This window comes from Nilaparvata lugens, chromosome 10, assembly GCF_014356525.2.
Source record: "Nilaparvata lugens isolate BPH chromosome 10, ASM1435652v1, whole genome shotgun sequence".
NCBI classification, from domain to species: Eukaryota; Metazoa; Arthropoda; class Insecta; order Hemiptera; family Delphacidae; genus Nilaparvata; species Nilaparvata lugens.
Window position 1 is genome coordinate 28,875,387 of NC_052513.1, and position 18,454 is coordinate 28,893,840.

The 18,454-nt window shown below is 33.3% G+C and overlaps 1 protein-coding gene across 1 annotated transcript; it reads right to left on the bottom strand.

The window, feature by feature from the left end:
- Window positions 1-549: 549 nt before the first annotated feature.
- On the bottom strand, window positions 550-6,240 carry LOC120353354. Its single transcript, XM_039436672.1, has 6 exons — window positions 6,152-6,240; window positions 4,854-5,723; window positions 4,260-4,359; window positions 3,521-3,625; window positions 1,395-1,550; window positions 550-675 (listed from the first exon to the last, which is right to left on the bottom strand). The coding sequence occupies exons 1-6, from the start codon at window positions 6,238-6,240 to the stop codon at window positions 622-624; spliced, it is 1,374 nt and encodes a 457-aa protein (XP_039292606.1). The 3' UTR covers window positions 550-621.
- Between the last annotated feature and the right edge of the window lie 12,214 nt (window positions 6,241-18,454).

Here is an 18,454-nt window from a genome sequence, read left to right on the forward strand (position 1 = left end):
TGACAAAAAAATAAATAACGGTATGCTTTCTTTTTTGGTAATACTCATCTATGACATTTTCAAAAACTCTACCGATAGTTTTAAAGTCAACTTAAATCTAGAGAACCAGAAATCAGATAATTCAATTTGTGAGATGGAAGCATTCCCAAGAATGAAACTATTCTCTGAAATTGAAAAAATCTGATAGATTTCCACAAAACAGTGACTGTGAACTGTGGAAGTATAATTTCCATATATATAATGGTATTATTCTACTCGGTCGGCCGGGCTGAATGGGAATAGTCTAATTAGAACTTATATTAATAAGTACTTATTATATTAATAAATACTTATAGTTTCACTGCCACTAATGTGTGGGAAGGGAATCCAGAGTAATTCATGAAGAAATGTGAATAATGTCAATAATGCATTGAAAAATGTAATCAGCATAATATATAATGAATTATCAATATTAGGCCTATCTATAAAAGTACTAAAAATACAAATTTCGCAAAGATTCTGTAGTCGTCTCTCTGAATCATTATGTTTTACGCTCCATGTCATTAGTCTCTCCTTGTTTTAGTCCGCTCTCTCTCTTCATTTCTTGATTATTATTTCATTTTCACAGATTTCTCCTCAGATTTAAGTCTCCATAGATGAGAAAATATTGAATATTGAGTATGTCGTTTGAACTATCTGTAAAATATAATTCTTCAATAATCCTAGTAACATTGAGAAATTATTTCAAGCTATTCAGGCTTTCAAATTCACAAATTAGAGAAAATATCTCTGCAATAAGTAACTTGAATGATGAAGATATTCAACTTTCTATTTCGACTTCTTGAACGTTTAATTATTGCAACATTATTTAAATGGCAACAACAAACTGGTAGACTAACAAAAAAAAATTATTCTCAGCCTCTATTTATTTTCACATTCTATCCCTGCTCATATAGGTACTGTATAATAAAACTGATGTCGGTATCAGCAGAGTCCGTGTCCGCTTCAGTGAAAATATTTGCCATTGTGTTCTAATAAAGGGTCGGTCTATTCTCACTCAGCCCGGACGAGCGAGTATGCATAGTCCTATTATAACTCATGGAGAGAATATTTTCACTGAACCAGTCACATACTGTGATATTGATATGTAGATATCCATGCAGCTTCATGGATGGATACATAAGACAAGGAGATCTATCAACTAATAATGTATATACTTACATTATATTTCACACAAATAAGTTGAAGACTGTAGCGACAATTTACGTTTTTACAAAATATCTACAATTTCCAATAACTGACCTCTTGACATCGTAAATTTTCAGGTTTTCATTTCCTATATGAAGCTAATTCTGTAAAAATCCCAATCTTAATTAATCTAAGTAGATGTTAATCTTTCGTAGGGCTAAACCTACCTGGACAAATAACTGTAGATCAATCAAGAACAGTCCATTGCCTCTCAGTTCAATACTTATCGAGGAATTAATTTGGAACACTCGCAGCATCCTTCTATGATTCTCATTCAAGTTATACCACGGGCAATTATATAACGCACTTGGTATTTCTAAGCTCTGAAAACAGATTATTCCTATAAAAATTATCATGAAATATATGATCAAGCACAGATTTTGAAAGATATTAGATCTGGATATATGTACCTGTATACCTTATAATATCTTCTCCGCTATCCAAATTGTCAACATCAGTAGGCCTTTCAGTATATTTTTCAGTATAATGCTACTTTCTAACTTACAATATTTTCATTCGTGAAAATCCTCTCTTGGGCATAATCATCCATGCTAGATAATAAAGTAGGATTACCTTTTTGAGTACGATAATTTACTAAATCTTTGAAGCAAGTGCTGAAGATTTATTTATTTATTAAACTTCCAATGGTACAACAACAATTTTACAAGAAAAATAACAGTAGGAAAACAGATACAAGTAAAAAATTACAAACAATATTAGTTTACAATATTTGAATATCAAATAATACAGATAATCTTCTTCTTCTTCTTATTTGGCATTACAACCCAGCGCGGGTCACAGCCTCCCTCAATTTCCGCCTCCAAGCATCTCTGTCCACCGCTGCACTTTTCCATCTTCGCACCCCAATTACTGCTGCATCCTTATCCACTACGTCTATCCATCTTGTTCTGGGTCGCCCTTTCCTTCGCCGGCCATATATTTTCCCTTCCATTGTCATCTTTGGGGGGTAGGCATCGTCAGCTCGTACCAGGTGTCCTGCCCACCTCAGCCTGCGAACTCGCATCACAGTGGCTATATCTGTATACTGGTACAGCCTATAAAGTTCGTCATTATGCCTCCTACGCCAGACTCCTGCTTCCTGTATGCCTCCAAACGCTCTTCTCAGGATCTTTCTTCCAAAGACGCCCAGCATTCTTTCATCCGCCACCGTAGTTGCCCATGTTTCACTACCATACAGTAAGACAGGCATGATGATTGTTCTGCATAGCAGCAGCTTAGTCTTTCTACTGAGAGTACGTTTTTTCATCAGAGTTGATAGCGCGTAATAGCATCTATTGGCTAGCATAACCCTTCGCCTTACTTCTTTACTTGAATCGTTTCTGGAGTTTATAGAAGATCCCAGGTATACAAACTCTTCTACGATTTCGAAGTTTTTCCCCTGGATCTCTATGCTTTGGCCATGCTCTCGCCCTTCTCCAGAGTTGGAGGCCACCATAACTTTGGATTTATTCTCATTTACTACCAGACCGATTCTTTTTGCAGCTTCCTCCAACCGCGTGAAGGCGTCCTTCATAGCTGCTGGCGATCTACATGCGATGTCCACATCATCTGCATACGCTAATATCTGAGTCAGTCTATTGTACAGTGATCCTCTAGTATTAATTTGCGAGTCCCTGATTACTTTTTCTAGAGCAAGGTTGAAAAGCAAACATGAAAGGGCATCCCCCTGCCTTACACCATTTTCCACTTCAAAGGGCTCCGATAAGCTACTTCCAATCCTTACATAACATACCACCTTCTTCATTGTCATCTTCACCAGTCTCACAAGCTTCCTTGGCATATTCATCTCCACCATAGCCTCATACAATTTACTCCTAATGATACTATCGTACAAATAATACAGATAATACATACAAAAAATACATAAACAAAATACATGAAAAAGCACAGTTAATAAGAGTAGATTTAGATCCAAGGTGGAAAACCCATGAAAAAGGAACAATAACAACATCAAGATCAAACAACAAGAAAAGGAACACTAAAATCACAAATGCAGACCTCTCCTCATAGTTCTCCTGGAAGAGCTTGAAGATACTCCAAAGAAATCAACTTCAGCTGCAGCAGCCTCACAACCGGAGCGAAGTAGCCTTACTCATCTGGATAGCCCACTATTGTAGGCATAGACTGTTGTGTGACAGCGTCTGCGGAAAATAGTTTCTGAGCGTGTCCCTCTTGGATGTCAAAAGTAACTTACTTGACAAATTCTCAAAAATTAATTTTGAATTCCAATTTATTTTCCAGAAAATTGATAATTAATGGAAAGCCAACTTACTCCATCAGTTAGAAAAGTCCCCATCAGACAATAGCCAAACACCACCACTAACTCCACTATAAAGAAAAATGCAAATTTCACTGTCTCAAATGAGAATAGCTCTATCTGAAATACAAGAACATCAAATCATATTATTTTTTAAATATTCATTTCCAAGTTTAACTGGGTCTATTTTTCATTTCTTTGATTTAGGATAAGTTTTTATGTTTCCATAATTTTTATACTATTTTTATTCACACTTTGTGTGGCATTTTTCATTGGTGATATGTTATATCTTATATTTATGTAGATTGGGAAATCAACAGGCTTCCAGCCCTAAACCTGATGATGTGGGTATTATCAATGATTGTCTAATTTATGAAAATAATTATAATCTTCTTCATTGAAAATGCACCATTGCAATCGTCACCTCATGTATTCATAATTTTGGAAAAAATAGAGAAACCTAAACGAAAATTTGGATCTTAATCTTTCTAAATTCAAAATTAATTGTTTCAAGTGTTTGTGTTTTGTTTGTTTCAATGTGGACGTTAGTGAAGAATTGAAAAGTCGCACATAACCTTTATTTGGACAATTCATTTTATGAAATTGGGATGAAAAGAAGTTTTGGACTGTAGTCTGTTTCTTTGTCCTTAAGTTGATTGTAAATGATTAATAAATAAATAAAATAGATATAACAATTTTCAAACTTAGAGAGCCAATTTACTGTGAAAGAAAAATATATTTCAAATAATCATACCTTTGTGAGCACGAGAGACAAGGATGCGAGTATCACCATGCTGACCCCTATTATGATACCAAAAATCGTTGATGATAAGTCCTGATATAGACTGAAAAATCTGTCAAATAATATCAATAATATCATGACCTGATTTATTTTAAAATGAACTAATATTGGGATAATCCGGAAAACTTGGATTTATAAAACTACTATTCCAATAAAATTTGAATCTTACTATATGTAAGTATATGCCAAATACCATTATTTGTAGCCTACTATATTCATACATTCTATCCATCAAATTTAGCAAAAATTCACGGTATTAAAAAATTGTACTTTTACTTGACACTTTACTTGACTAAAGTCATTAGAACTTGAATTCAATAACTCATTTACAGAAACTTTGGTAGCCTAATTAGTTTTAGTAAATTTACTAAGTGGATCATTATCGTTTACTTTGGCCAATTATTATTATTAATATCATACCCATCAAATGGTTTGACTTAGTTGTGTGTATCACAGACTCTTATACCAATATCTCACTTCTATTCATTTACCATGATCAGCAGTTTAATTTAGCATTAGATTATTAATATCAACTTGACGAATTACCTCAGAATTTCTATGTGATGCAGTAAATTCTCTTTCAGGCTCTCCTGCACACATCTTTCAAATATTGGGTCTTCCCTCAGCAATTGAATCTGAGTTTCTGTTACACTGCAAGCCACATTGTATCTCTCCAAGGCCCGTTGCTCAAGATTCAGTATAGAATTTTTCAAAATGATGTACTGAGTGTTGATCTCAAACGCTACATAAACCAGGAAAGGAATAGCAGCTGATAGATAGACGGCAATCAGAGAGATTTGGAAGAAAAGTATACCGTAGGCTAGACTGAATCCAAGTACCGTGTCTGTGTTGAAGGGGAACCACAACGGTACAGGGAAATTGTAGTTTATTTCCTTGATCTTTTTTCGGTCTTCGTTTCCGAAAAACTTGATGATGAAGGGACCCAAGAAACACAGGATTGCTAAAGCTGTAGCTATAGCAGAATGGAAAAGTTTTTGGAAAAGTGAGTGGTAGAATCTCATTTTGTTGATGAGTTTCTCGTCGTTGTCTCTGCCGTACTTTGTCTTGTACTCAAATATTCCACCATCTATGGTTTGAAGAAGCTCATGAGCGAAGGGCACTTTGAACATGTAGTGCACGAACAGAAGCACCCAAAATGCGCACACAAACGTGTAGGCGTGTGCGATCTCTACGAACGCTACAAGGTCGTTGCGCGCAAAGTAGATGCTCATGCCGCCCACGTAAACAAAGAACGACATGATTACAAAAGACACGGATATCATGAACAGATTGAATGCCAACCAGGGTTGGTCCGGGGACACGATTAGGCCCGATGCTATCACAAACTTCACTCGAGATTTGTCCAGTCCTCTCAAAACGCTTTCCCAGTCGTCCTTCTCAATTTCCCATAGCACCCTATGGAAAACAATATTCAATTAGGATATCCATGATAGCTACAAGTTCTATGTTGCTGTTAAATACAGATTTTTAATACCGGTTCAAGTACACTCAACAATAAATTTTCCATTTTTACCGAACTTGACTTATGACATGATTTTGAACCGCCTTGACGAGCCAAGAAGAATGAGCTGTAGTACGAGGAGATCCGATTATTGTGTAAAAAGTTATGAGTGTTTGAAATTTTAATCCTTGAGGTGCCCTTATGCGCGCCTTTACACTAGGAAATACTAAAATGAAGTGCATCTTACGGGTAGTAATTCTCATAGAACATGGTCACATGAACTTATATCATTGTGAAAAATATAAATGTGAGGTCAATGAAGTTGGTGATTATGGTTGAAGCTAAAAGCTCTGTGTTTTTCAAAATACAGGAGCATTGTTACCAGATGCACCTGTAAATCTGTATGAGATGTTGCTCTCTATCTGGTTTCAGGTTGTAGAACACAAGATGGATGGATTTTAAATGATACATTTAAATGGTAACAATCGTAAGATATAGTTTATTTCATTCAGGATTTCATAGTCCAAAAAAAGGCGAAAGCGAAATTTTCTTTCTGATGGGTGGATATGGCGAAAATAGATCAAAACTGGAAAATGAACCGAAAATTCGAGGTTTTTCGGCCATTCTGTATTTTTACAAAAAAAAATTGCATGAAAAAAATGGTTCTGGACTTCTCTTGTGTACCGTATCCAAACAATTGATTAAAATTCTTCATGTCTATATTGACTGGACTACTTAAAATTTTAGAATTTACAATTAAAAAAATGTATGAGATCCAAACTTTAATTATTGAGTTCCAAATAGTGAAATTTCCCACTTCTGAACTATTCAGAATTTATTAATTCATTCGTTGTAATATATAATTTTAATAATAATGATCACATTACTTAAAAGTGATGTAGGTACTTTCAAATGAGTTCTTACTTGATTCCATTACTCTACTTACATGTCTGTTCTCAATAATAAATTTCTCTTATGAACAAATAAATAATATCTATTTCAAATTCATTTCCTAATTATATCTTGAATTAAACTATTTGATCCTCTATTTGTGAATAATCGCCTCATATTCTTGAAGAAGAGATAGTTTTAGCAATGCAATTTTTTGGCATTCCAGAATCACTTTGTTTTTCTACAGTTACGTATTGATTTGAATGCATGATGATTCAACAAGGTCCACTGTCTGATACTATTATTTCTTACAAAATCATATTATTGGTTTATTGAAATACAAATTTCAAGAGAATCTGAGAGTTGCTATGTTGTACTATTCCATAAATTTATTATAATTCAGTTGTAGTCTCTCGTTTTATTTGGTTGAGTGGTTCCGATTCAGCCTTCTGTGTTAATTTCTAATTTCAATTAAAAACGTACTTTCATACTCTCAAGGCTTTTTAATTCATCAGCAAGTCTTTCACTTTCGTTTCAGTGAAAACATTGACACTACTGACTACTGATTGTTGATTAATTCACTAGTTTCTCGAGCTTTGTTGCGAGTAGACCGAAGTTAATTATAGAAACCAGTACAAACCACGACTCGGGTTTGTATTGTATGAATTTGGTGCTGCATTAAAAAATTAGTTATGAGAAACAGTGCAAATCGCGAACCAAGGACTACAAATCAATCAATAATAATATTCTCCCAGTCTCCAACCACAATTCTCCAGTTGTCTCTTCTTGAATAAATCATTTTAAAAAATCAATTCCAATTGAAACTTTCTTATAAAGTTACACGAATTAAAAAGTTATTAAGTTATTATTATAAATCATTTTAAAAAATCAATTTGCCATGGCGAATATTGTTTTTTTTTGTTAATTCTAATTGAATCTTTCTTTTAAAGTTACACGAATTGAAAAAGTTATTATTTATTGAAAAAATACCAATCATTAAAAAACATAATTTAATAATCAATAACGTTTTTATAAAGTTACAGAAATACCTGCCTTGGAAGTATTTATTCAAATCTTCCTTAAAATTCCTTAATGTGGATCTTGTTAATTTTATGCACAAAATCACTTTTTGAAGATTCGAAACAAATATATTTGTTCGGTATCTGTCATCTTCATATTGGCAAGGAAAAACTCCTAAACCCATTTATGTGGTAATTTTCAATTCTCTATCTATCATCTGCACCATTTTCTATTTTTTCGGAATTCAAACATTTCAATGATTGTCTTATAAAAATCATAAAACTAATTTATTTTTCAAACTTGTATTATCATGATTGAGGTATTCAAAAGAGTTGAATTTAAAGCTACCAAGGCACCCATTAGAGCCTGAGAGGCCTCTTAGAATAGCCTCTAAAAGGCATCTATAAGTCTCTTGGGACGCATCATGAGAAAAATTAAGAATTATGGATGAAAAAACCATGTTAAGGATTACAGCAAAACTACAATTCAATCTTCTACACTGTGTGATAGAAATTCAAAACTGTTATAATAAAGGAATTTATAGGCTAGAAATAAGTTTTATTAAAGTTCCTGAAGAGAATATTGCTTTATTTATTACAAGTAGCTACAGTAAAAAATGAATACAAGTCTTTGTCAATAAAGGTATAAGATAATATATAGGATAATATGAGGAAAGTAGTAATATATATTTTTTCATTGATATATAAATTTCAGTCTCCCTAAATAGTCGACGAAGACTTCATCAAGGAATGTGGAGACGTCTCAGACGATCTAGAATGAAACAAAATAGCTGTTTACTAAAGTTATTTGGAACAATTCCAGGTTCACCAAAAAGGTAGCAAAACCTTCAAGTGTTATAATATTTTCAATACCCAATTTTAAAGGTCTTTACAGACTTGTTAATTATTTAGTGTTATAATGTAATATTTTTCTCACTCACCTCTCGATCAAATTTCAACTACATTTAAGTAATTTTATTTATCAAATTCTTCAATTATCCATTGATGAGAAAATATTGAATAACGAGTAGGTTGTTCGTACTATCTGCAACATTAAATTATTTTGAATATACTGTAAATTGTAGGCTAACTCTGATATTAAAAATATGATCATATTATTGGCATACATCAAGGCAAATTATATTCAGATAGCAATCACTTCAAAATATGAATAACATTCGAAGGGAGTGTCTCGATTAGACCAGGTCCTATTCTACAATGAAGCTCCAAAACCTGGTACAATCGAACTACTGGGCTAATCGAGATGGAATGCTTCGATTAACCCAGTAGTTCGATTGTACCAGGGGTTAAACGAAGCATTCCGTCTCGATTAGCCAAGTAATTCGATTGTACCAGGTGGTATAAAAAAAACCTGGTATATTCGAGACACAGGACCTGGTATAATCGAACTACTGGGCTAATCGTAGCATTCCGTTTCGATTAACCCAGTAGTTCGATTATACCAGGTCGTCTAAACGATACCTGGTCTAATCGAGACACAGGACCTGGTCTAATCGAGACATGTGCTCTCAACATATATACTTTATTTATATATATATATATATATATATTATATATATATATATATATATATATATATATATATATATATATAGAGTTTCACGTTTGTCTCCAATTCTTTGCTATCTTTGCTCTTATAACTTTTGAAGAATTTATGAAAAAATTCATGCTGATTGTGATTATGATCTTATAGAGCATCTAATTCTCTCAACTCTGATATATTTCACAAGTTAAAACATTTTCCTACGACTGTTGCAGCAACTTTAGTTTTGAGTTGATTGATGAATGAATTTGGAGAGAATGTTTGAAATGACATGAATTGTCATGTCAGACATGTCTAACTATTCAAAAATAAAGCTTGATAAATTCTCTACAATTTTTGTACTGTGAAGTTTTTTTATATTTAAACAGTTTTTGAGATATTCGCTCTTGAAAGTGTAAAATTGTTGAAATAACATGTTTTCATCCAATTTTTGCTCTTTTACTCTCCAACAATGCGTCGTGAAAATGAATGCATATTGTAAGTTTGTAGAGCATAAAATCGCTTTGATCTGATGTATTATTTCACTGTTTCATATTTTAGTTCCATTGTTATAGCAGCTTCAATGTGGGTGATGAGATTTTCAACTCTGCAACAAACAAAAGTGTCAAATTTGCGGTTCCACGCATTCAACAGATGGGCTAGAGATGCGCACTTTTGCTACGTTCAACTCCTTACATGTTTCAATTGAGCTGCAAAGTAAAAATTTGTGTTCCAGTCATTCCCTTCAAATTCCATTGTCAAATGATCAATTGTTACAGATTGAACATTTCAATCCCCACATTGAAGTTAGTTGCTATAACAATGAATGGAAAACATAACGTCAGATTAAAGAGTGGACTGAAGTGCTTAATCATTATAATATTTTGAAGATTACTACATTATTTGTAATGGATCATAATTCACTTCAATTTCCTCAAAATTCTTCTTATTGTGATTTTTATGTTTAATCAGTTGAAAAATAAATCAAGTTTATTGAAAGAATCTTTCTGATACAGTAAAGAACTTTTTGAATAGTCCAATACTAGTAAAGATAGAAGATCTATTCCTTTTTCATTTGCCAAATTTAAGATCTTTGGAGATATTTAAAGTTGTATTTTATTCAAAAAATAATAAATATTGATTGAATGTACTCACAGCCTCAGTAAGATATGATCCCAAGAAGCAATAACCGAACACTATGACTAGCTCAAAAATGAAGAAAAATGCAAACTTCACTGTTTCGAATGAGAAAAAGTTTATCTGAAAAAAATTTATCCATTTGAATTCTTTGTGTCATGTAGGATATTAACAAATTAAAAATATTATTAATACTAAAAGGATAGTCACAACGTTATTTTATGATACCGTATCTATAATTTGAATGACATATCAGTTAAGTGCACGAAAATAGAGGATAATCTCTAATTTCAAAATATCTTTGTTAGTGAAATAAACCTTGGAAAATGAATTGCATTATCATTAAAATACAATTAACTCAATTAAGGCCTGAACTATAACGATTTGAAGTTTCACATTTTGTACATGTTAGTTATGAATGCTTCATACTTTCAAAGTAGGCCTATTTCAACAAACTATCCTACATTCTATTTGAGTTTTTCTGTTTTCTATTTGATACGAAATTTAGTGATATACGTAAATATTTCATATTATGTTTCCAGAGGTAACCTATACTCAGTCCCTCTCAATAAAATGAAACTTCAAAATAATGACTCTTACCATGGTTAGCACAACGGATAAAGATCCAAGAATTACCAAGCTTAATCCAATCAATACACCATAAATAGTTGAAGTAAATGTTCTATATAGATTTAAATACCTGCAAAAATAATTTTAAGAAAATTGGTGAATGACTTGCGAAGAGCACTTGTTTCTACTATAGTGAGGTCCACGTTATAAATTGCAGTATTTGATTAGCATTGGTGTTGCTATCCTTGTCTATCATCCTTGTATTATCTTCGTATCATCTTCCTATAGTGAGGTCCACGTTATAATGGCAGTATTCGATTAACATTGTGGTGATTTCATTGTCTATCATTCGACAAAGCAGATAGCACCACCCTTTTCTATCTCTGCAAAGTTGCCAGATCGTTCTCCAATAATGTAGAAATATGTAATTAATTGAAAAATATTCAATATCAATCATAAAAATCTATTATTAAATAATTGAAAATATATTTTCTTGACGAATAAAAAATAATAATTGATCACTTTTAAAGAGAATGACAGGCAATATTTCATCAGATATCTGCTATATATTCTATAGAAGGCAGTCGCAAGGCAGAGAATCGGCCACGCTGTTATCTTTTCTTTTTATACTGCCATTATAACTTCTATGGTGAACCTTACAATTGTATGATAATGTTTTATGAACATTTTGTTTTAAGTTTATTACAGAATGAACTAATAATACAAAGTTCGATCAAGTAAATCCAATAACTGAAATCAAGTCATAAATGAATATTACAAATTTTAATACACAATAATCTCACACTTTTATCATGGATATCAGAACAATAATTGTAAATTTGAATCTATTTATCTCCTTCTCAGTTAAAATTTTCCAATTTTGTGTCTTTCTCAGAGTAGAGTAACCTGACTCTAGCTGAAAGCTCCAACATCAACTGTATTCTAAATTCTTAAGCATACACGTAGTCCCATTCAAGCCAAAAGGTAAGCCTAGAGTGTTTTTAATAACTAGGTAATACTACAGAGTGTCTGATAAGTCACTCCCTATTTTTATACAGCTATAATTTCTTTATCTATGAACCAATTTTGTTAGAACTACTTTGTTAAATAGAGCACTCCTTGAGGCTTTGTTTAACATCAATTTTCATTTGTTTCAGTTTAAAAATGCCCCCGCTCTTGACTGTGGAAGAATGAGCCAACATAGCAGCTCGTTATGATGTCCAGGGATCTGTGGTGCGAGTACAAAGGTGGTGGCGGGCTGAACGAGGGATCCATGCAATACTGGATGCAAAATCACTGAGATCTTTCTCAAGAATCGTTGCAACAGAGTAATGTGAAAGACCACTTTCACGAGATCCTTGACGCAGTGATTTCTTAGGGCTCTTCATGAACATTTCACGAACTCAACGTTCTCTGCTGTCCTTGACGTTGATGGTCTTCCTGATCGTCTTGCATCTGCGACACTCCCTGTTGTTAGTAATTTGGAATGGGAATCTTTAGCAGTTTTTGCATTCAGTATTGCATGGATCCCTCGTTCAGCCCGCCACCACCTTTGTACTCGCACCACAGATCCCCAGACCTCATAACGAGCTGTTATTTTGGCGCTCGTTCTTCCACAGTCAAGAGAGGGGGCATTTTTTAACTGGAAGAAATGGAAATTGGTGTTAAACACAACCTCAAGGAGTGCTCTATCTATCTAACAAACGTAGTTCTAACAAAATTGGTTCATAGATAAAGAAATTATAGCTGTATAAAAATAGGGAGTGACTTATCAGACACCTAGTATATCATCCGTTCGTTTGGATATTGTTTCAATTTTAAATAAATTAGTAGCCTATTCAAATGGAAAGAAATTATATATTTTTATATATATTGCATCTATTCAAATTGCATAATTGGAACTTCGTTTAACATTATTTAAATAAATTTATTTTACATATATGCTGAGTTGTTGACACAGTCAGAAAATCAGTAGGATGAATTTCTCTATCAAGAATTAATAGAATTAATATTAATGAATATTTTTGTAATGGATCTGAAACTCCAAACTTTTGTAATAAGGGGCAATCTATGATAGGTTTCATAGATTTAAATCATTGATTTATATCTATGCTAAATGAGATGACACACTTCTTCAATAAAAAATCATATATTATATGAAGCTGAATATTGTGAGTCGGAGCTGGCCAAAACTTGAACTTTGCTTCAAAGAAGAAAAATAAACTGCTGTATTGTGACAAACTCACTAACTATTCGTAAGCATTATTAAATTATTATATATCATAGCACTAAGAAAATTTGACCCTCCACTTAGAAAGTGAAACAAATTCTTGAAAACAATAAATTTCGGAGTTTTGAAGGTTCATTATTAGCTTCTAGGGCTTTATATTGGTTAGATTTCCATTTTAATGATTCAATAAACTTTTCAATAAATAGAAGAATTGATAAAGAATGATTGATTAGTTATACTGTATTTAAAAATCATCCTCACCTGACAATTGTAATATGATGAAGTATGTTCTCTTTCAAGCATTCACGGACACATCTCTCATACAGCAAATCACCCTTCAACATCTCAGGCTTCAGATCATTGCCTAAACCTCTCACCCAACCATACCTTTCAATAGCTCTGTACTCCACGTTCATAATTGAATTTTTCAAAATATCATACTGCAAGCGCAGCGTAAGAACATTGTAAACGAGAAACGGAACAGCCGCCATAAGATAAAAGTTGACTTGGTAGATGAGAGCACAAACAATAATATAAGCAATAAAGAATCCATGTTTGGTGCCTGTGTTGAAAGGCATCCAGAACGGCACAGGAAGATCGTAGTTGAGTTCTTTGATCTTCTTTCTATCGTCAGAACTGTACATGCTGATTATAACAGGTGCCGCACATAGTATGACGGTGCCGAACAAGATGGTGTACTGGAAACCTCGCTGGAAAACGTCTTTGAAAAATGTTTGCACAGATTGCCTAGCCTTGTTGTCTTCGTCTCTGCCATAGATGGTTTTGTAGTGGAATACGTCGCTGTCGATCACTTGTAGAATCTCGTGTAGGAGCGACATGGTGGACGAGTAGTGGCGAGTGATGAGAAACCATAGAGCTACCACGATGCTGTGACCGTGAGCTATTTCCACAAACGCCACAAGATCGTGGCGAGCATAGTAGAGACTCACTGCTCCCACCACAACGAAAAAGGATAGTAGGCTCAGACCAAGTAGGCTCATTGTTAAATTAAAGGCCAGCCACGGTTGTTCTGGGTAGATTAGAAGACTTGTGCCAACTATGAATTTCATGTGCGATTTTCTGAGACCTGCCTTCACTCTCCTCCAATTCTCTTCTGTGTTTTGCCACAACCTAGAAACGCGTTCAGATATATTTCAAGGTTACTTTTCATTAGGACACCAGGTTTGGGACAGCAATAAGACACCACTAGTTCCTTGTGTAATATGAACCTAAGGCTCGTGTTACATCAGGACACCAGGCTGTGACACCTGGCCTGGCTGGCTACTCGAGTGAGACACCAAACTATAAAACCTGGTGTTTGGCCACCAATATAATGCTGCCTAAACTGGTGTCCCTAGTCTTATTAACGCCATCAAAACTAATACCCCGCAACTTGTTTGTTTGCCAAGAGTGGTGGTGAGAGACAGCGGTCTCCTTATTCCAGGACACCAGCGGGACACCAATTATGGTATCCCTACGGTGGAAGAGCTGGCTACACTAGTGACCAGACAAAGCTCTTACTTTTTGCATTAATCCCAAAGGCTCAAATTTACTTCAGTTCTAGAATCTATTCATCCTATATCTTTTTATTCAACGTATGCATATCCAGAATTTAATTTATCCGTCATGCACAGTGAATTCTACTACTCTTGTCAAAAATCATAGTAACAAGCTCTGGGGTTTGTATTTTTTATACCAAATCTCTATTTACATAGTAGGAAATGAGTAATTATAGTTATTAAAAATCATTTAATTAGCTAGTTCGAGAAGAATATGAAGAAGAACTGCCAATTGATAATTAGAATTACCAATCATTCTATCGAGTCTCATAGATTTAATTCTATGGCTAATGCCTGGAGAAGTTAGAAATAGGCCTAGGTGTGTTTGTAGAATTTTAATACCTGATGTGTATAGAAATTCAATTCCATCTTTTTTGTCAATCTGTACGGTAATAGATCATACTCCCATATTCAACAAACCCATTATTAGAAATAAAAATGTAGGAGCATTACTGCGATTAATGCCAGTATTAGCCCAGTCAATGAAGACAAAACAGGATTTTACGAGACAAATAAGTGGAAAAAACAGGATTTTACGCGAAAAATAAGTGGAAGCTGAATTATTTTTGTAGGGTGCTATTATACATTAGCACTATTCAGTGACAGGGGAATGAGGAAATCCCCTACTCAGTTATGAACAAGCTTCTCAACACTACAATCAAGTATGTATCTGTAGCACAGTTACACATCATATATGATGGAGGTCTCCTACTCCATAAAGTGATTTGGCAAAGAGGTTTAAAGATATTAACTATCTATGAGAGGTACATCCACTTCATCACAAGTCACTATGGAAAAATATGTACTATAATCTAGTAGCCACATAGCCTGGAACCGCAGAGCCCCATCATTCCACCGCTTGCTTCTCATCCAAGTTCAAAACTGCAAAGGTTTTATGAAACAAGTATGTCTCGGCTCTTAATCAAGATTTAGAGTTGATTTCCATTTCAGCTTTTCAAGGATGAATAGATCTCAATTAATGTCATATAACATTCCATGGTATTTTGTATATTTATTTTTCATGAGGTTATTCCCATACAAAACCAAAAAATGAGGAAATTTTGACCTCATAATTTTATATTTTGTGTATTAAAAAAATACGCTTCCATTTTTCGAAAAAAATGTTTCGTATAACTCGTTTTTAGACCTTAAAGTTATATAGCTCGTTTTAAGACCTTTGAAAATGTTGTATCAAAAGACATACGTTTTTTATGTCCTATAATATTCTTAATTAACAAGTTCATAGTGTACGTTTTCCTGTGTTAGAAGTCCATTTAAGTAATACTAGCACCAACAGGTGTTCCCAGATTAACTGGACAATTTATTAAATGAGATTTGATTACTGCAATCATTGAGCATGATTGATCATGACAATCATAAAACATCAAACATCATTATTATTGATAGCATGAGTTAACAGTATTTTGAAAGAAAATGACTAAGAAATTGTCAAAAAACCACAAATTTATTGATACTTAGAAAGACCGGTTTCGGTTATTACACCATTGTCAATCTCTCCAGTTTATCAGAGATTGACAATGGTGTAATAACCGAAACCGGTCTTTCTAAGTATCAATAAATCTTTGGTTTTTGACAATTTCTTAGTCTTTTTCATTCAATATGAATAATTACCACAATATCAACTTCTCAACTACACAAAAATTAACAGTATTTACTCACATTTTTAACTCTACCAAAACCTTGTTTAATGTACAGTATTATTTTGTGGGATTTTTAATGCGTCTACAAATTTAATTTTGCCTGGAAATTCTAGTATAAGAATTATTAGACACTAGGAAGAGATTATAAAATTTTTGAAAAACCAAGTCCTGTGTATAAACTGATGAAATCGACGACCTAGACCAACTTTTCACTGCTGTGTATGAACTGCTGGTGAAATCCACAACCTAGATCAATAATTGTGAAGGCTTCCTTTTTTCATTGCCAACCATAATGGCTGCCATAAAAATAAATAATTCTATTAAATTAGAAATTCAAGAAAGTGCAGCAGTCGTCTGCCATTTAACTTCAGTAACCTCTAGCTTATTATGAAATGTTGTATTGACCCTGGAATTTTTGAGCATATAGAAAAGACCAATAGGTCAACGAATAGGCTCTTTTCCTCTCTCTAGCATGCCCCTCATCAACCCATTATTTATGGAAAGACCAGTTTTATGAATCATGAAAATTATGTCTATTCCAGGGTCATGAATTTAGCTCCTCATTGATAATCCTCAATGGATTATCGCCATTAAATTCTAAAACTTATTGAAAAAAAATATATAGACTGGATTGAACTTCAAACCCTGGGGTTTCCAGATCTGAGTATGCTGCAGCGCCATTTTTATAATGCAATAATTTCAGTTGCCTGAGTACTTATGCCTGCAGTGTAGGCAATGTACAAGAACGGAATAAATGAATAAATATAATTAAATCATCAAAATTATGGTGAATTAATTATATACGGTATGCCTCTATAATCATATTCTCAGTATATTCAAATTATTTTTATCAATTTTATCATATTATGGTAGTTGTTTAGTTTTGGCACAAACTTAATTTTTATTTTTATGGAGGTATTGATTGATTGATTGATTGAGTACTTTATTTATGTAGATTACAATATATACTGGCTTATACACTTATATACAATAGCTTACAATACAGCAAAATTATAGATGAATTTACATAATATAGACTAAGAAAATAATTATTGAACTGTATATGATATGAAAAAGCAGTTTGTAATATAATAACTCTAGATAATAATCATATTGTTATGCATCTACATAAATTGGCGGAGCTTTGGACATATCAATGTCCATTCTTCGGAAAGAATATTAAACATATCCTCCCCACTAACTCTCTACCAAAACGTTAATTTCGTTATTTAAACTAAGGATTTATTTATTAATGGAAATATTGTAAAAGTTTTAATCAATATGAATATTAAAGAGAAAAAAAACAGAAAATTGATAGAGTAAAATAATTATATAGGTAGATAAGATCAAATAAATAAAATGAAGTAGGCTGAAAGTAGATCAGGGTTATCAACTTTCAGTAATATACAGCATTATGCAGTGGATAATTGAAATAACATGAGTTTATATATATATATATATATATATATATATATATATATATATATATATATATATATATATATATACAATTCGTTCTATAACATGGTTTAGAGGTTTGTATTTGTGGGATGGGTGGGGGATGGATGTCATGTGATCGTTCTAGGGCCGGACAGTTTCAGTCATTTGTTCCAAAAGATGTTTTTTTAAAGTTAGGATGAAGCTCGCTCGGCTCTCGATGGACCTGATAGAAACAGGAAGTGCATTCCATGCACGACAGGCACTGACTAAGAAGGATTTTGTGAAAATAGTAGTTCGATGATTGGGTATCCTTAAAGTACTTTCTCCGGTTCTAGTATGTGAAGCATCTATCCTCCTACCTTCAGAGACAAATTTGAAATCATCTTTAAAATAGTTCGGATTACCGTATATCAATATATCTCTAACAAGCTTGACTATTCGAAAAAGCCTCTGATCGGGAAGCTTTAATGTTGAACTAGCAATGTGGGCTGGGGTGATATGATCATGGCGTTGGAGAGAGTAGACGAAACGTAGACAATAATTTTGGCAACGCTGTAGTTTATCATTCAGAGTGACTTGCATATCGTTAAGAACAGAATTACAATACATTAAATGTGGGAAGATGAGAGATTGAA

Excerpts from the sequence above, each read along its gene's own strand:
- LOC120353354 (XM_039436672.1), bottom strand. The coding sequence starts at position 6,240 with ATGTATCATTTAAAATCCATCCATCTTGTGTTCTACAACCTGAAACCA. Across the intron at positions 4,360-4,853 it reads CATCACATAGAAATTCTGAG|ATTTTTCAGTCTATATCAGG; the intron begins GTAATTCGTCAA and ends ATTATTTGACAG. Across the intron at positions 1,551-3,520 it reads GGACTTTTCTAACTGATGGA|AGCTTAGAAATACCAAGTGC; the intron begins GTAAGTTGGCTT and ends ATCTGTTTTCAG.